At 41.4% G+C, this 25,161-nt stretch overlaps 1 protein-coding gene across 1 annotated transcript in view; it reads left to right on the plus strand.

Moving 5' to 3' along the window:
* Nucleotides 1-25,161, plus strand: part of LOC134420958 (von Willebrand factor D and EGF domain-containing protein-like) — a 173,135-nt gene that overhangs the window by 58,365 nt on the left and 89,609 nt on the right. Inside the window, exons 5-10 of the mRNA XM_063161349.1 lie at nt 3,768-3,857; nt 5,408-5,543; nt 9,854-10,071; nt 13,104-13,177; nt 18,920-19,190; nt 22,320-22,498. Coding sequence (XP_063017419.1) covers nt 3,768-3,857; nt 5,408-5,543; nt 9,854-10,071; nt 13,104-13,177; nt 18,920-19,190; nt 22,320-22,498 — 968 coding nt within the window. The remainder of the gene's footprint in view (nt 1-3,767; nt 3,858-5,407; nt 5,544-9,853; nt 10,072-13,103; nt 13,178-18,919; nt 19,191-22,319; nt 22,499-25,161) is intronic.

Below are 25,161 nucleotides of genomic sequence, written 5' to 3' on the forward strand. Positions count from 1 at the left end.
TCCCTGCCCTGCCTCCACCTTCCATCCTGGAGTGTCACCCTCCTGAGCCCTGCAGCCCCAGCCTGCCCTGACATGGGGGGTACTGCAGGAGGGGGATCAGCCCCAGGGTTAATAATCACCTTCCTGTTAATAATCACCTTCCTGTTAATAATCATCACCTTCTGCACCTTCTGCAGGCCCCAGGTTGCCCTGCTGAGGGAATGGCAGCAGGAGGTGACTCTAAAGGGCTCCTTATGGGGAAAAGGGAGCTCCCCACAGCTGCCTTGGTTAACTGAGCCCCCTGTGTGATGGAGAGGGAAAAGCTGGATCTGCTGGCAAATGTCCCCATCTTTGCCCCAGCCTGGGCTCCCCACACCACATTCAGAATTATTTAGGGGAAAAGGTGAAATTGAAGACATTATTATCATCAAAACAAGTAGAAACAACTGATTTGGAGGAAACGTGAAATCTGAAAGCTGTAGGGAAAAATACCCACATTTATTAAGGAGAAATTTTCTGGGGATGGTGACAGGTCCTGGGATTAAAATATTGTCCTAAATTGTTTCACAGAACTAACTGACCCTCACCAAATTAATGAATGACCACATTCAGAATCATTTAGGGGAAAAGGTGGAATTGAGGACATTATTATCATCAAAACAAGTAGAAATAACTGATTTGGAGGAAACCTGAATTCTGAAAGCTATAGGGGAAAATACCCACATTTTAATGGGAAAGTTACTAAGGAGAAATTTTCTGGGGATGGTCACAGGTCCTAGGATTAAAATATTCTCCTGAATTGTTTCACAGAACTAACTGACCCTCACCAAATTAATGAATGACTTCTGCCTTTAGCTAAAGAAGCTGCTCATGGGGCCCATGTCAAAATGGGTACAATTCTGTTTGAGTCCATGGAAGGGGGGAAATTTGCTCCAACACACACAAAGGGAGACACTTCTTACCTAAAAAGCCTTTTTTGATAAGAGTTTTGTGCCTAGAAGAAGTTTTCTGCCCTATTATGGGAAGTTTTGCCAGCACACAGGGAAAACAAAGCATCCCATGTTAAAAAGCAATCCAGTCATCCTGTCCAAAGGTACCTGTCCCTTTAAAAGAGATGATGAAAAATAGAATTTGAATTTTTTTAACAGATCCAATGAGTTTGTGGAAAAACACTTCCTAACTTGTCACGGCCATCAGCATACTGCTGTCAGTGGTGCTTTTATCTCTTTGCTTTAAAAAGGCTGCATCCTGAGATGGGTGTAGGGGGGGAAGAGAAAAAGAGAAAGAAAAAGTTGATTACTGAAGTGCAGAAAAAAGTGTTAGTATTTAGCTGAAGGCAAAAAAATCCCTCCTCCTTGGGATGACTATCATAATTATGCGACAAATTGTCAACCTGTAGCTCAGGATCTGATGAACATTGCTGATTGTGAGGTGTGCACCCAACAAGGGTGGGAATTATATAAAAGACAGAAATAAAATGTAAATTTTGATGGCTGTCCATACATTTTGAATTTTTAAAGTTTGTGCTGACCTCCAAAAGCACTGAAGATTGAGCTGGGATGGACTGATATCCACAGAAATCTCTGTGTGTCATTAGGGAGTACGTTTTTATTTGAGTGTTTGGCGCTTTACCTATAAAATATACCTCTAAAATAGATATGAGAGGAAATACAGCGAGGCTGGGTTCCGTTTTTTGCCAGAATATCACTTTGGGGAAGATCACCAGGCCATCCTCTGTCAGTGCTGGGCATCCCTGTGCCCGTCCCTGGCAGCTGCTGCTCCCTCCCTGGCACAAACACTCCTCGTGCTGGGCTCAGAGGGAATCTCAGCGGGAATATTTCTGGTTAAAAGCACTGAAGCCAAAAGTGCAAACAGCCCAGGGAGTGCAAATACATCACCTGCAATGTGGGTGCAGGTGATCTGCTCCATGAGCTCTGCAAGGGGGTCAGTGCTGTTTGTTTTTGGTAGGGGGAATGTGCGTTATCTGAACTCTCTCTCTGCTGTCACCACCTTGCCAGTTCCTGATTTTGCAGACTCTCCCTGTGGCAGCAGCAGGAGAAGCTGCAGGAGCATGATCAACCCTCACTTTCTGCCTTCCCAGCAGAAGAGGTGTTTTGGAAAGTCCGTAAGCCGAGCACAAGCCTTGAGGGGAGGATAGGAGATAATAAATATCTAATGATAACAGGGCCTTATTACCTTGAGGAGACAACAGAGGCAGGCTTCAGAGGCAGGCTGGATAACTATGAAATATCTGAGGAATTTTAACTGTAAAGTGTCTCTGTGAGGTGAGATCTGTCTGTTTTTCCCCCAGTACACCCAGTACGACCTCAAGGCTTCCATCTCGTTAATGTAACAAATGGCACCGTTTTCACTGGGCCAAACTGTCTGCAAGAGAGTGAGAAAAATTGTGAAGGTAAAACCATCCCAAAAGGCACATAAGCCTGGGACTGAGCTGAACTGGAAATAATCCACTTGAAGAGCACAGAAAACACTTGTTTTTCCCCACAGCCCTACAAACAGCCCTGTATTGCTGGTGGGGAATTTCTGCTCTGCACAAATGAGGTGGGAAAGAGGATTCCTCAGTTTGGAGGGAACTCATGGCTTGATGGTAACGAGGAGGGACTTTTAGGGTGCTAAAAGAAATATTCAGGATGTTATGAAGTTCATGATGACATGAATCTGGGAATATCCTGGTGCAGAACCTGCTTTGCAGGTAGTAGTCATGAGGGTCGTGCCTGAGGCAGCAGGTGAGAGCTACAAGCATCAGCATGGCCAGTGAGTGATGCTGGAAAAATCCATCCAAAGTCATTTGTTATAGTGGAAAATAAATTGGACCGGTCCAGTTCTTCCTTGTGGGTTACTTGAGGCCTAAAAAAGGCAGCAGCTATAAATATGTCATCTGAGTATCTAGAATTTGATTTAATGTGTCACAATCTGTTACTTCATTTCCAAGAAGACTAAAAAAAATATTCAGAACTACAGTTTCAGAGTCTATTGTCATTTGCTTTAAGGAAAATTTCTGTATTTCAATCTTATGGTCCTAGAAATGATTTTTGCAATTTGGTTTTTCTGAAACCAATGAAACATTAAGTTGGCAGATGGTGTGCAGGCTCAGCAGAGATAAAAGTTGTGTGGCTGTGCTAGGAATACAACATAAGTGTCCTAGTACATTGTGTTTGGAGGAGTTTTTTATTTGGGTGAATTTCATTCTTTTAATACAATATAAACCCTGTAGGCACATGTGCATCATCTTTTATAAAACTATAAGGGGAAAAAAAGGAGCTTCTCTTATTGCTGACACAGTTTCTGAGACTGGATGACTGTCAAACAAATTTAAATTTTAAAATAAAATGCTTACAAATGTGGTGCAGAGAGCAGATGCTTGATCAGTGGACAGACTGGGGTCTGAGATCCCAAGAGCAAATGTCTGAATTCTGACAGTGATATCTATGAACAATGTAGGTTTTTGTTAGTAAAATGAGTCAAAATCACAAAACAAGATGTTTAAAGAAAGAAGAAAAACACATCGTAAGAAGAAGAAAACACATCGTAAGCATAAAGTGTAATTAATTATTGAAACAACAGCCATTTTCTTTGCTTATTAAATGCATCAAAAATTCTTCCAAATCTCAAAATTTTCACATAAATATTCCCAAATCCTAAATCCCCCAAATATATCTCAGCAGTAGAATGAAAGCTTAAAAACTCTGAGCAACAGGAAGATGCACAATTATATGAATGTTACTCAAGAAATGCTATAGCATATGATGTTTATTTATTTATTACAGGTCTTTTGCACCGTCACAGCTTTTAGGAGGGGCTCTCCTGAGCAGCTGTCACTGCCTGAGGACAGCAAAGGTTTCTATGCTGGGATCAAGGTAACACCCATGGCCCTGAGTCTCTAACTAGGGAATATTTGAAAATCATGATGAAGAAACATGAGTCCTGATCATCACAAGCAGCACTGTTCACTGTGAGCAAATGGCTTTCAGTTTGTCTGCAAAACACCCTGAGGCACCACAGGCACTGTTGTGGTGTTTGTGAGGTCCCCAGGACGAGGTGAGAGATGAGAACCTGACTCCAAGTTCTCAGAAGGCTGATGCATTATTTTATGATATTATATCCTATATATATACTAAAACTATACTAAAGAAAGAGAAAGGAGACATCAGATAATAAAAACCCGTGACAGACTTAGAGAGTCTAACACAGCTGGCTGCGATTGGCCATTAATTAACAACAATTCACATGTTTGTATAAACAATTGTCCAAATCACATTCCAGAGCAGCAAAACATGGAGAAGCTGAGGCTTCTTATCTTGCCAGGAGAAGAAATCCTGGTGAAGGGATTTTTCATAAAATATCACGGTGACATGGCACCATGTACCACAAAGTATGGGAAAGCTCCATGTGCCAGTAAATGTGCCCTGAACAGCTCTGGGGGTTTTGTGGGTTTGGAAGACACACCTAAAAACCTACAAACCAAGGATGCACAATTCTGTTGTAAATTAACCAGGACAAAGTGAAGACAAAATATGAATTTTTATCTATCATCCTGTTACGGTCAGGCATTACAAAACAGAAGTTGCTGAAGATAAATTCATACTGGGTGCAAGGACCAGGTCTAATCCCACTCAAGGATTAGGCTGTCAGGAGATTTTTGGGATCTTCTAAGTATCTGAGTGTCATGCCTCCATGAAAGGGGCTTCAAACATCTGGCAGCACATTCTATGTGGCATCTGAAGAACAGTTTCTGAGGAATTTTTTTAAATGTCAGGATTTTCCAGGGAGTAGAAATTCCCATTTCCAACCAGCCCTGAGTGCTGTTTCTGCTCTTTTCCCAGGACAATGGGCAGACAGAAAAGGCACAACCCCAGCTTTCTCTCCAAAGCTGTAAAATCTATGTGCAGAGCAATTCTTCTTCCTGGGAAGGGGAATTGGTGAAAAATTGTAATTATTATGCACCTGGTGCAAACTACAAGCATAGAGCCCATGACCATGAGGTTATGCCAGACTTTATGCCATGGTTCTTCTCCTAGTGCACTGGGGTAGGAGCTCCTTTAAAACAGGGATATTAAAAATTAAATAAATTCCACAGCATTATTCTCAGGCTTATAAAAGCTAGCTTTCTGATTTGGAGATGAGAAGCAATTACACATTATATATGGGAACTGAAAACATTTCCTTAATTGCAAATAATCTACTTAAAGTATGTTAACAGCAATTTTACCTTACAAAAGTGAAGATCACTATTGCAAAATGTATTATTATTAAGCAGATTATGATAAAGGTTATTATTATTTTGCGAGTAATATCTTAATAATTGGTTGAAACCACTTCAGGCTTCATAGATGTCAGCGTTGCCTGATTAATCTGTCATCACTTTTGTCTGTCAAAATTATCTTAAAGTTCTTTACATTATTTCCAGTTTTTGCCAGAATCGCTGGAAATTGCAGAGGATGGCAAGGAGCATGTTGTGACTGTCCTGAGCACGGTGCCCATTGCCTGTCCTGGGCAGGACAATTCCTGTAAAATCACTTTGCAACTAAGCACTGAGGACTTGGGTAAGAGTTTTACATATTGACATCTAATCCATGTGATTGCTTTTTCCAGTATGTAGGTTACAATGGATTCTAATAGAAAATATAATATATCAATAATACCAAAGGGCAGAAGGCATAAAATCAGCAAACTAGGCCATATTTTTATCTGCAAAATAAAACAGCTGATTACATCTGACAGATTTTTGAGAGAAAAAAAAACCCCAAAGCCATAAATCTGACTAGCAATAACCTGAACAGTAGTCTGTTGAGATTTATGGATGAAATAACTGAGAGTAGAAGAACTTATTTTAAATTCCAGGAGCGTAAAATTCCATTTTTAGGGGTTTTTTGTAGCAGGAATGTTCTTAGGTAGAATAATTTCATTAATTATCAATGAAAAAGCTCCCCTGCAGATTTATTATTCAGTAAATGCATAGTGAAGCCTTTTTTCTTTCTTTTGTTGGCTTATAGTTTTTGTCTAACTTAATACAGGAGGAAAAAATCATTCTTGTGCTTATATATTATTCTCTTTCTAAACATTCAGGGGTTTTTATTTTATTAACTTGAAAATATTGACAATGTCACTGAGAAAACTCTTGCCCTTTTATTCAATAAATGCTGTCTTCAGGTCAATCAGGTGGAATACCTGTCCTGCCTAAGGGTGGCATGTAGGTATTTACTTTCCATTTGCACCAAATAAAACACTCAAGCTTTTTTCTAACAAGTTTCTTTCTCTTCCGTAAGTGACTCAACAAGAGAAATGTTTAGAGATAGGATTACAGCTGCAATTTCTCTACCCACAAAAAGCCAGCTCTAAAAAATGTTGGCAAAACCCAGACAGGTCCTGATATTTTTCTCTTTTTAATTCCCTTTCCTAGCTCTCCTCATCAATCAGCCAAGTGCTTAGACAAAAAGAAGAAAATAATTTAAATGGTATCACAACAAAATGAACTTAAACTGAGCAGCACCTTATGGTTCCAGCAGCTGTGCTGGCTCTCGTACTTGCAGTACTTTGCATTTCTCCACGGCTCAGTGCTGCTCTGCTCTACACACTGCTCTTGGCTTGGAGTCTGGGCTGCTCCATCAGGAAAACGTCCTCTGGGCTCATGGGAACGGATTTCCTTGGATATCCAGGTGGAGCAAAGACTGGGATGTCAGGGCTGGCGTGTGCTGGGACATCCCCACAGACCCCAAGCAGCTCAGGCACTGAGGATCAGATAGGAATGAGCCCCAGCCAAGGCCATTTGTTTAAATCACATTTTCTGAGGCATCCATCAAGGCTTTCAGAATCCCTCTGGCACTGGGAGCCTGGGCCAGGAGCTCTCAGGTGGGGGAGGCTGAGCTCAGCACATTGGACCGGCTCCTCACCAAGGTCTCCTCCAGTCCCACAGTCCCTTCCAGGCTTGCTTGACTGGAAGAAAGAGAGGATACAGGACTTGCAGAAGCAGCTCTGTTTCCAAGCTGTCAATGGGCTTGATGCCAAGAGGTGTTGGTGCCAAGAGGTGCCAGGAGGAAAGCACAGCTCATCCAATTAACTCATATTTGAAGGAAGTTGTCGCTGAAGTGGAAAATTCCTGTTAGTTTTGATCAACTCATTTCTGCAGCTTAGACTAGACCCAGCTCTAGCCCTTGGTTGCTCCATCCTGGGGCTATTTCCTGGGATGACACTGGGCTGTTATCTATTGAGCTATCTATATATACTTAAGGCTGAGGATCTGCTGCTGGGTGTCTGCACAGCCACATTTGCTCTGAGCCTTTATTGTCTTTAGGCTCCATTAGTTTATCTGAAGGAACACTGCGGGCTTCTGAAAAATGTGTGCTGGCCACAGTGCTGGAAATTAAAAATAAAAACCATTTCAGCTGCGATTCGTTTATACTGAATAAATTAACTGACAAGCTCCTTGTCTGGCTGAATCCATATAACTACACTCTTGTGCTAATTATGTAGGGAATAAGTGATAAGAAAGCTAATTACAAGCACAGAAATATCTCTCCAAGTTCAGACAATATCATAATGAATGCCAAGGCACAGCAGAGCCACTGGAGTTCGGCTCCTGTTAAGTTTATCGCTACTATTTTGACAAGATGATTTTCTTTGATTTTAAACTTTTGTTCTGGGTTTTGAGCACAGCTCATGGGGCTGTAATGGCAATAACTATTCCTCATGGAAACCTCCAATTTAATTGAATCAAGAACCTTGAAAATGAGCCAGGACTTTTCTATAAGATGTGAGGTGAAGCAGCCTTTAAGGATTTGATATGAGAGATAAAATGTCATTAATATCTGTAGATTTTAGTTCAGTTCCCACAGTACTGTACAGGGTTAATTTAAATTATATTTCATGAGATTTTTCCATAAGGAATAATACAGTGATTATTTGATTGTGTTAGAAATGCCATCTTAAAATTCTTTCATGCCATCTCTAGAAATTACTAAGCAATTCTACAAATGGGAAGAATGGTATAAAAATCACTTATTTTAATATCAGAAAATCACTTGTTTTCATCTCAGATTAATTTTATGCCCACCATTTCTAGAACTTTATTCTCATCTGATGATAATTAGCAGCCTGGGACAGAAAACTAAGTACTCCTCAAGAAACACTGTAAGTCCTGAAATCAGCATTTAGATTCTGACTGGCTTCAGTGGGACCATAGTTTCATTTCCTATCAACCAAAGGATCCATGAAAGCTTGAGTGGCTCCTTGAGAAGAAAATGCACACTGTATGTATGCAGACCAGATGGCTCAGAACTGAATGCTACCATAATTCAGTGTGTGTAAGGGAAAACACACCTATGGAAATAAAAATCCAGGTTTGCCCTTCACCTGAAACCTCAGCAGAAAGGGTCAGCACCTGAGAGAAGTGAACACTGCCATTCTGGCTGTGTGTAGAGGTCCCTTCAGGAAAGATATGATGTGCAGTGCCATTGTCACACTGATTTTGTCACCACACATCATTTCTCTACCCACCACTGATGCTCACATAGCCAGTATTTCCATAGCTTATTATTTTCCTAAATTTTTAGTGAATTTATCAGCACAATACTTCTGTGAAGGACACAAATAAAACTACCATTGCTTTACAGATTGAAAGCAAAACACCATAACATAACTAAGCCAAAAAATACAAATACAGACCTGCTGCATTTGCCTTGCTGTTGTGAATCCACAGTTCACCAAAAACTTACTCAAGAACCCCTCCCTTTTCACATCAAAACACCTGTTTGCTTTAAATTAAATAACTCCCAGCAGATACCTCCTTATACTCCAGACAGTGAAAGAGAAATGTTTTCCAGAACACAGGTTCATCTCTTTCTTTGTCATGACAACGACTTGTCTTCATTCCCTGGGCATGGACCCATAAAGATAACACCATTGTCCCAGAAATATTAGCACCTGTGGAAAAATAGACACCACCAAGTTTTTAGCAAACTTTGGGGATAAAAAAGCAGCACAGTGAAGAGTGCAGGGGGATGCCAGATTCAGTCAGTCACAACTGCTTTCATGTAAAGCCCATCTGGTTCCAAGGTGTCTCGGTTTGAAAAGACAGGAGTCTGCTAAGGAAGGCAGGAGCCTTCCTTCAAATGGAAAATGTAAACCTCCAAATTATTATAATTTTGAAATTAAGGGGCTCTCGGGCAAAGATATGGGAAGAGGAGTAACAGTTCTTTACTAGTAAAATTTAAAAAAGTACAAATGTAATAGTACCAAAAAAAAAAAAAAAAAAAAAACCACAAACACCAACATATAACCAAACCACTGCCAGAGTCAGAGTAGGACACGACACCCTGTGTGTCAGGGTGGTGGCACAGCCCCACCCCATGGGGCTCAGCCCTCCTGCAGTGCCAGCTGTGGTTCTGGTGCAGCAGGGATCCTGCACAAGGGGGGAGTTTTCCTCTGCAGCTCCAGGGCTGATGTAGATGGGCCTGGGCTCCCTCTGGGAATCCAGTAGGAAAATGCTGCTGCAGCATTCCAACCCTCAGATTGTATCCAGGTAGGAATGCTTGGCTCCTCCCCTGGGCGGAGCATCTCCCAGTGGGATGATGGAATTGGAACAGCCATGCAGGGGCACTCACTGGCCATGGACAGAAGAGATCTCATGGAGGGAGGATTGGTTTGTGCAAGAGATAGAGAAAACTGCCCAATGAACAGGAGATAGCTGCCCCACCTCTAACAGATGGCAATAGAACACACACCCCAGCTAAATCCTTCAATCCAAGACACAAGGCGTGTGTGTCCTGGAACGAGAAATGTTTCTGTTGAGCAGAGGAGGGTATGGGGCGGCACTTTGGCTGACTCTTGTCAGACTCTGTGTTGGTGTTCCCTCCAGGCAGCCAGGTCCCAGGGCCCCCAGACATCGCCCTCTCGGCCTGCCAGGTGGATCTGCTGCCAGGGCCGTGCTCGGGGGGCAGCTGTGCAGCAGCCAGGGTGACAGTGACAGCCGTGACCGACTTCGCGCAGGACGGGGACCGCGTCAGCCGCCTCAGCGCCCGGCCGGCCGCGCCAGGGGATGTGCTCTGGAGGGCTTACACACCCAGGGATGTGAAGGTGAGGTCCTGAAATCACTTGGGAAATGTGACAAATTTTTTCTTTTTTCCTTTTTTTTTTTTTTCTCCTTTTTTTTTTCCAAAGAAAATAAAATTTTAGGGATGATTGTCATAATGATTTGGGTTGAAAGGGACCTTAAAGACCACCTAGATCCACCCCCTGCCATGGGCAGGGACACTTTCCACTATCCCAGGTTGCTCCAGGCCCCATCCAACCTGGCCTTGGACACTTCCAGGGAATGGGCAGTCACAGCTTCTCTGGGCCACCTGTGGCAGGGCCTCTCCACCTTCACAGTAATGAATTTTTTTCCTAATATCTGATCTAACCCTGCCCTCTGTCAGCAGAGTAAAGCAAATCAGTCACTTTACGCACCAAGAAAATTAAATGGAATTCCCTGTGCTCTGACAGATTTAGGTTTGATTATTACTTAGCACATGAGTAAGGCCAAGAGCTGGAACACAGAGGTCACCAGGAATGCTCCTGTCCACTGGAAAAGGGGAGAGGGAGAACATGGGTTAGGGAATGAGCATCTTTTTGAGAAGGAGAGAGGGGAAAAGTGAGAAGAAAATGTTTGGAGAACATTTTCTGAAAAAGCAGAGGAAAGGCAGAGCCTCAGAAAGGAGAGAGGAGAGAGGATTGAGCAGTGCCACGTTCAATTTGTGACCGTAGTGTGAATTGCCAGGACACTTTCAATGACACGTGGCTGCTCCACTTTTTCATTTATACCACTACAAAATGTCCAAAATAAAACAAACAAACAAACAAACAAACAAACAAAAAGAAACAATCAGGAAGGCCAGCCACACTTTCCCTGTAGAAAGCCTGGCTAAAGAAATGTGGTGAGCAAGGACCAGCCCTTTCTCCATGAAGTTATTTCAGGACCTCAGCTGGGAGGTTTGAGAGCTGTAATCCCACCACTCCAAAAAATTAACCAGAGCACAGATTTGACTGAGCTGAATTTCTCAGAGCAGGGGCACATCCAAGCTGGCATATCTTAAGTAACTGAAAACAACCCCCCAGTGAAATCCACAATTCTCTGCCTTAATTTTTGTGGATTTTGTCATGAGAGAATAAGATTAAACTGGACCACAAGAATTTTTGTCTTCAAAGGCAAAATGGCTAGCATGGGTGTATAGCATTTTATCTCCAGAACTGGCTTCTTTTCAAGATTCTTAAACCAGAAATTATGGCTAATTCAGCATCGTGCACTCACACACTCATATTTTTTCCTGAAATTACAAATTCTGTCATTAAAATATGCAGATGTATCAAGTGTGAAATTGAATAAATCAATTTTAATAATAAATTCCATTTATCTCTGTTAAAACTTGATATATGGAAACATAATAGTCAATACTTCCCTCCCCCCATTTTCACATTGCTGCTTTGTAGTTAATTAGAGGCCTTAATGTAACATAGCTCTTGCAACATAGCAAGAAAAAGTCCATGTATTAAAATCCACATAATCTTTAACCCTTCTGACTTGTTCAGATATTTTTGATTTATCTAACAATTGAACAGAAATGGTGGGCAGAACATCCTAACACATCTACATACCTGTAAACAGGATTTCCTCAGCAAACTACTCCTGCCTCCAACCAGGAATTGTGTCTTCTGCTGATATCATGCAAGAAGGAACAGAGGAGGAAGAGCCACATGGATTTGTTTGTGCTAAATTTTTACTTAGGATCTGTGAGGCTGTGGAGAAAATGGGAAAATTCTGAGACACTTCATGTCACACCATAAATCCAAATGATACAGCTGACCCCAGATCAAAAAGTTTTGTAAAGAGGAGTTCATTTTTTCACTCCTCAAGACCATCATTCTAAAAGTTTGGTGTGCCAGACACAGGTGGGCATCTCAGTGTTTCTGTGTCATGGTTAAGGGGTATTTTGAGATACAGGTGATGTATTGCTGCAGGTGAGGATCGTTGTCAGGAACTGAAGTTCTATCTTCACCCTCTAATTCATTTATTTAATTTCACCCCTGTTCCCAAGAGCCAGGTTCTGCTTTGTCACTGAGAGGCTGCACAGGGATATAGCAGCCATCCTTCTTCCCTGCTCCATGGATCCTGGTAGAACTAACTGGAGTGCACCTCTGGGCTCCTCACGGGCAGGGAGGGAGCAAAGAATTAACAGCCCTGCCCAAGAAATCAGTCTGTCAGGATGGAAAATGGAAAACCATAACACTCCATCACTCCCACCAGTATGACTGGGGGAGCTCTTCATATCACAAATCACCTCACAACCCAGTCCTGAATTTTTGGGAGCTGGTCAGCAGAGCACTCAGCCATTGAAAACCACCCTCTTGAGCAGACCTGGGTCCAGCACTGCCTGAGATTCAGGTGTTACAGCTCCAGAGCCCTGCCCCTGGCTTCTGCAGGCACATCTGCTCCCTGCAGGGCACCAGGGCTCTCTCTGTCACCCAGCTGGTGCCCGAGGGGTCAAGCGCTGCTGCAGATAAAGATCTCTGTAGCTGCAGTAGATCCTCTCCTGTTTCACCCACAAACTTACATCAGTGTAATTTGGAGCCTCCTCATCGATACCTGATCAATATCCACATCAAATAGATAAATCAGCCATTGAGATGCTATAAAGGGAAATCTGAGGTCAAATTAGGGGACAGGCAGGTACTACTAAAACATGCTAATGTTACTTAATTATAGCATACCTTTTTACTATACTTCAGGCATTTAAATTAGTACAATTTAATGAGCACTCTATTCTCCTGGTAATTTCTGTGAATGATCTGCTCCTTGGCAAAAAGTTTTAATAAAGAACTTCAGCTTTTACCAGATAAAGGAAGACATTAGATCAGATGAACAGGAACACTTTGAACTCCCTCATTGGCTGTGATTAAGCTCTGTTGTTTGAAAGCAAAGCCCATTTTGTCCCTATCTGCAATCATGTTTCAGAAGTCAGATTGTAGTTTGTACTTAACCCATGAATCCTGCCCCTAATGTTTTTTGAGGAACAGTAATGAAGGAAAACTGCTGTGTAGACTGTATTCATTACACATTTCATTTTAACTAGGTCACAGTTCGAGACCTCCCAACAGGGAACTGCTACTCTTTCACTGATCCACACATTATCACATTTGATGGATGGTGAGTATTTTACTTTGAAATAATTTGGCTCAATTACTGCAGTTATCAGTTTCTGGACATGGCATGCATTTGGGCTTACATTAGAATATCAAAAAAAAAATTGAACAGGTTTGCTTACAATGAGGAATGTTCTCCTTCAACAGCACAAGTGCTTTCCTTCCAGCTGTGTATTCCTTTTAACAAAAGGACTAGAAATGGATTCATGCTTGAGAAGCAATGGGTTTGAGTCTGAATAACTTTTACAAGGCAAAGGTCAGGTTCCAAAATGTTCTTTATATAGAACCATCACCAGTGGCTTTGTGAGGGCCAGTTGTTGTGTTAGTGACACCCCAGTGCCACCCAAGTGACACATTATGTCACCAGGGCAGCACAGCACACAGGGACAGCCTCCACAGGAGTTTAGCGACATCTGCTGCAAAGTCACTCATCAGAAGGATGCTCTTGATTTTTTCTGTTTCCAGAGCTGGTTTATGTCCAGCTGGAGTTGACAATCAGAAACACAACCAAAAAACCCCCAAAAGATGGCTCTAATGTCTCAGATAAAAAAGTGCAGAAATTATTAGTGTCAAATATCAGGAGAAGAATGCAAAAATAAACTTGTACATCCTCCTGTAGTGTCCAAATGTCCTCCTGTATCACCCAGCAATAAGCTGCTTAAAGACTTACTGAGCCAAAGTGGTGCCTTTGTGTTTGACAGCCTGACCTGAACTGTACAGAACTTTTCCACATTTAACTCCCCTAATCATTCATTAATCTGTTTATCCCAGCTAATTGGCATCACTGAAAGCTTTTAAAATTTGCACCAGGCACATTTGATCCAATGTTGCAAATAGTTCAGATTACATTCCAATTTTGTCATTCTGCCATTGACCTCCTGATGGCACAGACAATGACTTTGGATGCCCAGCATCCACAAGGACTTGGCAGGTGGGAATTTCTGCCCTCCTGATATCCCAGTTTCAGTACAACAGGAGGTGGCATCTGAAATTATGTCAAAGCTGGAGAAATCTGCTGAAGAAATGTGAGTAGGAAAGGCAGTGACTCCATTAAAGGTTATACTTCTGCTTCTAACAAAGATTTCATGTAAATTCTGAGATAGGAGATAACTCTGCTCATCCATGGTTTCCCAGACCCCCTTCTGCTTTGTTGAACAGCATTTAAATGTGGCCAGGAACTTGTTTCATGTAAGTTTGGGTGCTTTTCTTGCTTTGTAAGCTTCGTTAGAGCTGCATGAAGTTCAAAGATATTCTCATACCTCATGTAGCTGCAATTATTTAAACTCTGGGATATTAAACTAGATCAACCAGTATTATTTTAAACCTCTCCATACATTTATATTCTAAAATACTCCCTTTTGATTTAGGGCTGGGAACAGGCAGTGATCTGTCAGATTGTTGTGTTTTGGGAGTTATAAATAGCTGGAAAGTACATCTTGGAATGGGGACACCCTTCCAGCCATGTTGCCTATTTTTGCATTACTTCCATGGGGGAAAAAAAAGGTCTAAAACCAAATAAAGCAATTTTATTTGAATAACTAATTTTTAAGTCCTATTGTTGATATCACACAGAAATGCTTCTAAGCAATTTATGTCCTGTTTTGACCCAGGGAGTTTGGAAAAGCCCATCAGTCTGTGTCATCCTGCCTCAGAGTCACACAAACTCAAAAGAGGAAAAACCCAGGATCACTTGGCCCCTCAAAAGCTGCCGGTTTTTCCTTGTGGACAGACAGATGTTCATCCCTGCTCTGTCCAGTGCACTTTTAAATGAGCCACGCTGATGGGGCTTTGTCCATCTCAATAACCAGGGTATTTCCCTAAGATGTATCACTTCTTGGTATTCAGCCAAGTTTCCTACCCATCATTTATTTCACAGTCCCATTACTCCTACTTATATTCCCATTTATTATTGTAAATAATTTCTCTTTCAATTATTACAATGATTAGGCTACCTTATTACACATCAGTTAAGCAAATTCTCTGGCTACCTATCCAAAAAAAAATTGTTACCACGTTAGCAAATGATTTTTAAAGCTCTGTCTTTAAGGAGTGAGGAAAGCAATTCCTGCCTCTGTCCTGCTACAAAACTATAATCTGGAGGCAAAAGCTGACACAGGGGTCTGGAAGGGAAGCATTCTCCTTTTTTCATGTAAAGGAATCTGGTGGGAAAATGTGTTTGAAATGAGAACCTTTTTGTTGTTTCAAAATTTAAATGAAAATCATTAAAATTTTAAAATTTACCTTCAGTAAAAATAGTTATTTAAATACATTTGTAAAATTGAAAAATGGTACAAAAATCATAAGTCTGGAAGTGCATTTCTCATTGGCAGTGCAATTTTCTTCCTGAAATGGCCAATTCCAATGTAATTTTTTAATTTTTTTTGTGATGTTTCCAATGGTTTTAATCTGACATAGTGAGCTCACGTTACATCTGATGTAGTTAGCTATTCATTAGACAACTGAAATACCCAACTCCCACTCCTTAATAGCTCCCCTTTGCTGTGCCTCCTGCTAATACATGTCTGTAGGAATATTTATCTTGTAATCTGTTCGTTCTTTTCACCAAAGGCAGTGACTGAAAATCAAAGAAGAATGTGTCATATTTTACAGCATAAGCACAATCAATTTGTGTATATTGGAGCGTAGATGTGAAATAACGTTAATTATACCAGCTAAAATCCAGAGAGAGCACTTCCTTTTATAGCAAAGTACCTTCTAAATTAAACAAATGTGAAAGCCTGGTAAAGCAAAAGTATGGCCCTCATTACTGGTTATGGCACATTATAAATATAAAAGCTTTTCATGCCATAAATCGCAGATTCTTAAATATGAAGTACTAGCTTAAAACTAAATATGCAGAAAATCCTTTTAGGACAAAGTAAAAAGGGGAAATTCTTTTGATTGGGGATCTATATACATCATTTATGTTATTTTGCATTTTACCTAACCAAAAAAATGTCCAAAGATTTTTCAGACTTCTCAAAAATTTTCACTAATCTATATCATCCCAACAATATTATCACCAAGGAAATTGCACCATTTTCTGGTTGGCTTTAATTGCTTTCATCATAGGAGCCCACAGCACAGTCCTGGGCATGAGCAGCCCTGCCAGGTGCTGGGGTTTGGATAGTCTGCAGCAGTTTAGCTGTCCCCAGGCATCCAGTGCCTGCTGAATATAACCCAACATCTGCTCTGACAGCAACGTGATGGGTTGAACATTATGAAAGCAGAGAACATCCTTCAGCATCACCCAACTCTTCATGGGGTCAAGCCTGCCATGAAATTGTTCCTAGTAGCAGGGAAAGAAGGAGCCTGGAGGGTCATGCCAACAAGTCAAATAATTTTGTGGCAAAGCTGTGGTGGAAAATCTTCAGGAATGACCACGCTGAATAAATACAAAGGGCAAGTGCAGCTTGGTGAAGAGAAAGACCAGGGTATGAGTTAATTGAGCACTACTAGGGAGAAGTTTTCATATATCTGTCCCTCTCTTATGATTTACCAACAGAAATTATTCCTAGAGAAGCTCACTGCCATAACCAAGCACTCAGGAGTGTTTTATAATTACTGGATAAAGAGCATAACTCAAGCCATGACTTTGTGCCAGGACAAGAGCTTGCTTCTCCCCTTGGAAAACAATCTAACTACAAGAGGGGGAGGGAGGGAACCCCTTTTTACCCCATCTGCCCATTGCTGCAGGCTCTCAGGGGAGCAGGATGGGGAAGGGCACTATGGAGGGAGATTTAGACACAAACAGTAGTGCCTGGTTCACAAGGAACCCACAGAACTCCCTCCTGCAAAAGCTGCTCTAAGCCTACTTCAGGCATTTAGTACTACAGGCAACTCCAAGGTTGTCCAAAGAATCATTATCACAATTACAGTTGTGTAAACACCACAAAAGTTTACCTGACTACATCCAATTATCCATCCAACTGATTTGAAGGCTCCTGAAAGCTCTAATTTAGGCACGGTGCAGGTTTGTGCAATCTCTGCCATGACTTAATTGAAGGACTCAGAGTGACTTCCAGGAGGGTTGGATTGGGTCCACTGTCAGTGATTATTAAGCAATAAATAGCTCCCCTGACTGCAATGACATTTATATGCATATGCAAAAAGAGCCTTCTCTACCAGACAGAGATGATTAGTCTGGGTACAGCCAATCTGATGCCTGATTTCCCATCAGCCTCCTTAAACACCTCTCCTTCTAAGCTGTTCCTGTAGAAGGAAACTGAGGAAGGTGCTCTCATAAAATATCCTCTTTCTCCCCCACAAAGATATCCAAATGGAGCGAGTACTAGAGGTTTAAAGAGATTATCTATTTTTTTATGTTGTCCTTAGTTCTGATCAATCTTAGCAGCAGCATCTATGCAGCGTAATACAGGATTTATGTATCTGATTAGAAAGTAAGATGAGACAGAACCATTCAAAATCTTATCACTTTATGCCCAACCTAAGTTTTTCAAGATGAAGGATAAAGTCAGATGTGTTTTCTATCAGAGAAAAGAAGCTGGAGTTTAAATTTTTTACTTTGTTTCAAGCTACAAAGTTATCTATAGTTTTTTTTTTCTGAAGAGGAACAAAACAGAAATATACATGTAAAAAAGTCACAGTTCATAAGCCATTTGCTCCTCTGCGTAAGAAACATTAATGGCCTGAAACAATGTGGATGTTTGTATGCACTGTTTTAAAAATAATCCTGTTATTTGGCAGAAGCATTTTTTACATGCCTTTTAATGGTTTTTTTTATTGTAGAAAATAATAAAGCTTATTATTATGAGCTTATAGTTTAGTTTCCACATTAGTTAATTTCATAAAAATTGAGTTTAAAACTAATCACAGTGCCTTAAAAGAAAGCAGAATAATCCATTGTTTTTAAAGATGGAAGCTGTTGGCTTATAGGAAGAAAACATCAGCAACATATATTAAGTATACGGCTACTATTTCCTTTTATATAACAGCATAAAATAGAGGGAGAATGAGACAAGTTTATGGAGTGAGAGCACAAAGAACAAGCAGAAGAGGGTCCTCTCACAGGCCTCAGTTGTGGAAATCCATGAGGTTCCAGAGGGTTCATGCAGAGACCAAACACTTGCAAATTTATTAAAGTTATCCTGCTCTTGGCCTCACCCACATGGACTGGAGACGTTCCTTACAGAAAAGAATGAGAGTCCTAAATTGCTCTCCACGCTGATTGCTGATCCACTGAGTGTGAAAGTTGTGCTTATGGGCAAATCATTGAGGGGGAGGAACAAACTTCATTTTAGCTGGCTTCCAGTCGAATCCCAGATTTTCACAGGAAGCCTTCACCTAGCCACAGCCAGACTTGTAAAATTTGGTGATTAGTCATGGAAGAGGTTATTTGAGCACTGATTTCCCTTTGAACATCACGCTCTAAAATCAGCCAGTTAGAACCAAAATATATTCATTAAGACCGGGAGGCAGGAAACTTCTCCCCATTTGCTTTACATCAAATGTTTACCCTTTTTATCCACGCCCATTGCCATGGCAGCAGCTGGGGCACAACTCCTGCTTTTCACGGGAATCCTTAGGCTCTTCCAGCCAACAACTGCTGCGGCGTTCCCTTGGATACAGAGCCAGAGAAACTCCTCCCCACGTGCGCGTGGTTCCATCCTCCAAGGCCAGCCAGCGCTCTGCTCTAATGACGGAGCACTGCTGTGCAATAGCCAACGATCTCCCAACACTGAGGGTGTCTAACCCTGTCTGGTTCTGTCTCTTTGTGGTGGTTTAGGCGCTATGACAGCGATAAAATCGGGACGTTCCTGCTGAGCCGCAGCGCGTCGCGGACGTTCGAGGTGCACGTGCGCCAGTGGGACTGCGGCGGCCACCTCTCCGTCACCGCCTGCAACTGCGGCGTGGCTGCACGAGAAGGGGGTGACACCGTGGTGCTGGACACCTGCAATGGCCACTCTCAGCACAGCAGGCCCCAGCTGACCGTCAAGAGCACCGAGGCATCGCCGCAAGTCAAGATCCTGAAGTCTTACGGAGGCAGGAAAATAACAGTACGTGCGCGGATGGCTGAGCGCTCTGGTGGCAGCTGCGCTTTGAGAACACACGTTTAATATTTCTGAATTATCAATGAAGTCGCACTCAGGGTTTCTGTGGTTAAGATGACCCTGAAGTGTTAGAAAATCTCCTTTTCCCAGCCCCGAGATTGAAGAAGGTGTCAGGATTCTTTGGCTGTGGTTTTAAGATTGTTTATTCTTTGTTATCTAACACATTCTTTTCCTGACCTGCTGAGGTCTGTCCAGAAGTCAGTCCGTGGCACACTCCCACCCCTGAGGCAGTGTTACCTTTTTATACCAGAAACTACGTGTACATTATTTACAATAATTTTCCAATACCTATCACCTATGTTAGACAATCTTTCTCTACTCTAAACCAATCCAAAAGTGCCACCATCACCCAGAAGATGGAAGCTAAGAAGAAGAAAGAATAAGGACAAGGCACACCCAAATCCTCCCCATTCTAAAAACCCCAAAATCTACTTTTCTAACTTGTAACAAATTATGATTCTACTTAAACTCTCGTGGCTTGAGAATCCACATATAAAGTTGGTAATTTTTTCCATGGGTTAAAATCAAAGCCACAGGTCTCTTTGGTTTCATGCCAGAGTCTCTGAGCCCCCTGGCAGGGGCTCGAGCCATCCAGGGCACCCAGAGGGATGTCCTGGGCTCCGACAGAAAATATCTGAAGCCATCAGAGTGCCTGCAGCAGGAAAATGAGAGGCAGGGAAGTATCTGGTTAAAGTGTTGGTTTAGCAAAGTGTAAAACCAAACAAAAAAAATGCCCCTGGAAAATTTTGGCGACGCAGCGGAGTTCTGATAGCACTGCTTACTCTCTGCAGCACTCCATGTTTGCTTATGCCAGGCACTACCCAACCACATCACATAAAGCAAATTTCTTTGCAGAGCTCAAGACATAAATATGTAAGGAAAGATCTCAGGTAGCAGAGTAATGGAGTTTTTGAGTGGAGCAATAAGATACTATTAGTCAGAGCCAGAGAGCCCCCAAAAGCTATGAAAATGGGCTGTAAATGTGCAACATTTGCTGTAACATAAAGCATTTGCCTAAACAAATATATGGCCACAACTTGCTTTGCATAAGTATTGCTTATGCACACTAATAGACTGAAATCACTGGAAAAATAAGAGCAGGCTGCAGCAGGGGTTTTGGTAAAGAAAAGAGCTGCAAATTATGGCCAAGAAGATAATTTTATCCTAGAGTTGTATCATCAAGACTTATTGCTATGAAATGTTTTGGATGAAGATCGGTCCACAGCAGAGCCAGAATGATGCAGGAAGTGCCTGTGCTTGGCTCTCCTTGTGATCTCACTTGGAATAGACCTCAGGAAGGCAGTAATTGAAAGTCTGTTAATTATAGAATAGAGAAAAAGCAGGAATCAAGCTGTCATTTCATTTTGCAACTGAATGCAATATAATTACTGCTTTATTACCAGGATAATCTTAGTGAGGAATCCCTACTCTCATTTACACCTGAGGTAAAACCCAGGGAAACAAATCAGGGCAGGCTGGGGACACAATGTGGATCCTGCTGCGAGCTGAGTGGGAATCTACAGGAACTGTGCAGCACAGAACAAGATCCCTGAGCACACCACTGAGTGGGGTGCATCCCAATCCTCCCAGCACTTGTCCATCCTTATCCTCATGCAGCTCAGGAACTGGTTGGGTGGTTGGGTCACGCAAAGTTGGGTGGTTGGGTCACTGCCAGCTTCCAGCAGGCAGTCACTGAATAACTCTGCAAACTGAGGGCTCAAAAAACCTTCTTTGAAGCCTCAATTAGCAGCATTACATCCAGGTGAGATGCCTTGCCCAGGGCAGCAGGATAGGAAAGGGTTAGAGCCCTCCAAACTCCCAAAATAAATCAAAATATTAATCTGGACAGCGCAGAAGGCTGAGCAGCTCAGGCAATTCTGACTGCAAGAGTTTTTACTTGCAGGCTAGAAAAAGCCTGAAGTAATGGGGGACTAAAATGGGCAGAATTGTAATTTAGTAAAGCCAAACTCTGAGCAAACCCTGGATTCAAGCACAAGAATAAAAATATGAGCTTGTTACAACTTCACAGGTATGAGTAGATTTGATGGGGAGGAACTTCAAAGGGACCAGAAAATCCCCACCCAAAATAAAGGAAAACAAAGGACTTTATTTGGATGAATAAATTATATTTAGGCAGAGGCCAATTAAAAAGGGAAAATAATTCGTTTGAAATTATTATAATGAGATGTTTGCAACTCTAATGCATTTTTTAAGATTAACTGAAAATATTTACTTTTGCATAAAAAGAAAGTATTAATGCTACTTATCAGGATAGCATGTTCCTGCTCCCTCTCCAGGCTCAGAAAATTTTCAAATAGTTTTTTTAACCTGTAAAAATACAGCAAATAAAAAAAGAAATCAGCTGAACAGATATTTTCTTTTTGCTTTTTTTTTTCTTCTTTTTATTATTTGGTTAGTAAAGCAATCTGAAAAATCCATTATCCACACAGTTACTTCTTGTTTTGAACCCTGCTAGGATTTTTTATCCTTTTAAAGGTCAGTGTAAGCCTACCACTAGTCCTTTAATGAGAAAATTGCTTTATCCACTTTAAAACACAATCATTTCCTGGATAATCCGGCCTTGGAAAATGAAACAGTTGTTCAGAAGGAAGATATTTTTCAATCTTGGCAGTTTCTCAAAAAAATTTATTATTATAAAATTATTAAAATACAAGTCACAAGGGTGGCCTTATTGTCATGGAAGTCACTTCAAAAATTAGCTGGTAACTTACCACTGGGAAAACTTCAATGGATGCAAATATTAATTTAAGAAGAAAGTACTCATGGAGTTATATATTTATGTGATGCTATCAGATATGAATGCCATGGAATCTGAAAGCAAGCTAAATAACAGCACAAAATAAATATTTATAGTGTTTCTAAGTGGTCTTAAATTACCTCTGCCATCGCTAACATCCTGCTTTGAAATTTTAGTGTATAGAAAGAGATGTTTTTTATTGCATAAAAAGAGCTTCAATTCACTTTTTTATCTTGGTAAGAGCTTCAATTCACTTTTTAATTTTTTTAAAATTTATTTTATTTAGCTTTTTTTAATTTTTTTTTCTGCCTCTTCAGATCCTGTTCCCTTCTGGGGCGTTTGTTCGAGCGGACCTGAGCGAGAGGGGGATGGGAGTGACAGTGAGGACACCGGGCAGGGACTTCAACAGCACCCGGGGCTTGTGTGGCCTCTTTGATGGGATGGCTCACAACGACCTCAACAACGTGCCTGAGGAAGACTTCGTAGAGGAGTGGAGGTACAAAGCCACAGAGATCCCACCCAGGAGATGCTCTTAGCTGTTGGGAAGGAGGAAAGTTTGACAAGAAGGTCTCACAGATGCTTAGCAGAAAGATTTTCGAATGTAGAATCTGAAGAAGGAATAGAGATGGAAGCGAGTTTTGATATGGAAGAAAAGAATTGCTGAGCCAGTTTTACTGGACAACCAAGGAGGCAAAGGGTGTGTTAGTTAGAAGGGGTTTTTATGGCTTAGAGCAAAAGATAAACCCACCCCAAACAAGAAGATATTTTTACCAAGCATAAAGATAGCACAGGCAAACAAGTCAGCAAATGTTGCAAGTAGAAAAAAGGTCTCAGAATTTTCCACTGCAAGAAAACTGAAAAACAACTTCTAGCTTAAACTGTACTAACTTTTAGTGATTGGAGAATAGTAACCTGAATATGGTAATTACAGTAGTTATGATAGGCTATAGATAAAAGTTAAGGTATAGATTGGTTCTGCTATATTAAGATGCTCAGCAAAGAAAAGTCTATAATGCATTGTAACCAAAACCAAGGGGTCTCCAGGCCTGCCTGCAGCTGGAGCTGACAGCTGTGGGCACAGGCTCTGTCACCCACAACCCTGGGCTGCTGTAACCTCTTGGATGGGATAAATCACATTTTGGAGAGCCACCTAGAGTCCTGCATCCCTCTTTTCGGCTCTTACACTTAGCAGTGTTCCAAATGGCCTTGATGGGTTTATTTCATTACAGACTCCCCTAATGGCCTGACAGAGAGATCTCCCTAACCTAAGGGAGGAGCCTGAAGACCCATCTCCATCCCAGCAGCACAGGGCTTAATCTTCAGTCAGCACAAAACACATCAGCAGTTTCCAAGAGAGAAGTTTTATGTTCACAAGTGATGCCATGTTAATAGCTGTGTTAAGATCCCTCTTAGCTGTTAAAAAAAAAAAAATGCAGTTCTCACCCACCCTTGAAAATGTAGGTAGATGACAACAGGGATTAATTAAGGGTTTCATATTTCTCTTGTTCTTTTATTCCTGAATGCTAATTACAACATGTGAGTATAGATTAAATGTTACATTTTGACAAAGTCTGGTAATATATGTACCATGCTAAAACCTAATATCAACTCTACTAATAATGACAGTGAGCTCTGAAAACTTGTACTTTCTGGGACAGTTATCTGGAAACACAGACAGGAGTGTAACTCTGACATCTCCCTGTCACAGTCCCTGTCCCTATCCCTGCTCCTGTCCCTATCCCTATCCTACATTTTAATTCCTGTTGCTGAACTTCAAACATGCCTAATAGGCGTCCCTAAAACCAAAATGGGTTGGCTTGTGTAGCCTGGTTTGTGAAGTAAGGAAAAAGAAGGCAAAACACTAACATAGCACTTAATCTGTACATGGGAGCTCAGCACAGTCCTATAGGAGCAACAAATTTTAGACTTCTTACACTTCAGAAAATAAACAAGCACCTCTTTCATATTCTAGTTCTATTCAGTGGGCCTAAGTAATGGCTATCTAATCTCTATTTTGGCCTGTCATTATAAATTCTACTATTTTGAATTCAAAAGCCATCATTAACATCCTAATAATGGGGTAATCAGTCAGAGATTGCTTCTGGGAATGCAGATGGAGAAATAGCTTGGTGCAAGAACCAACCAATAACTCACTGCCCCAAAAAAGAGCTAAAAGGTCCTTAGGAGAACTTGCTCAAAGCAATTTTGCTGAAAAAAGCTGAAGCCAAAGCACAGTGCAAAGGAATTTAGTTATGAAACACTGAGGAGTTTTCTAGGGCTGTGTGATGGGGATTCTTCAGGGAAGGGAGAAGCTCCTGCTAAGTGAGAAGGGCAGGAGGGGTGGTGAGTTTCATCTTGCACTGCTCCCAAGGATGGATTCTCAAGGACCTTTCAGAACCTGTAGAGGAAAACCAAACCAACAGAGAAACTGAGGTCACCTCCAGAAGACACTGGATCATTCTCTGATCCACTCACTGAGAAACAGCCCAGCAAAAAACAAACCCTAGAGGGTGACTTTTCTGCTGCTGTTTTTAATTTCATTTTAAATAACCCTGAAAGCATGCTAGGCTTTCTCCAGCACCTGAAGCCATCTGAGTGCCCACCATCTGGCAGTTCAGAGATTTCCCTGGCTCCCACCCCTCTCAAGCAGCTGCAGGGCCCTGCATGCACAGATCAGTTTTACACACCAGCTTTCCAACACAACTTTTAAACAGTAAAGCAACATCAGATCTTCCCAGCCACTAAATAGCAACCAGAGAAGAGATGAATTTTAAAACATGTGATTTAAGTAGGCAAAATAGAATCTTCAGACATTTAAAAATACGCCAAGAGACCAGCAGAAATGCTGTTAAATTCTGGAAACTTTCTCTGTAATAGCATCCAATTCAATTGGATGAAAAAAAAATTTCTTTAGTTCTTCCTGGATTATAGTGGGTGGCTCAGAGGAATGACAGTCTGGTTATCTCATGCAGGGGACAGAGGGCACATTTGAGCTCACTGAGGAGCAGCTGTACATGCATGGCTGTGAGGAAAGTGGGGTTTCCTTTCTTTCCACACCATACACCTCTGTTCTGTGTTCTGACCAAAAGAAGGTAATTGGTTTCATGTGGGATAAACAGAGGATTTTGTTTCAGTAAGACATCAAAGCAAAAGACTTTC

This window comes from Melospiza melodia, chromosome 8, assembly GCF_035770615.1.
Source record: "Melospiza melodia melodia isolate bMelMel2 chromosome 8, bMelMel2.pri, whole genome shotgun sequence".
NCBI lineage: Eukaryota > Metazoa > Chordata > Aves > Passeriformes > Passerellidae > Melospiza > Melospiza melodia.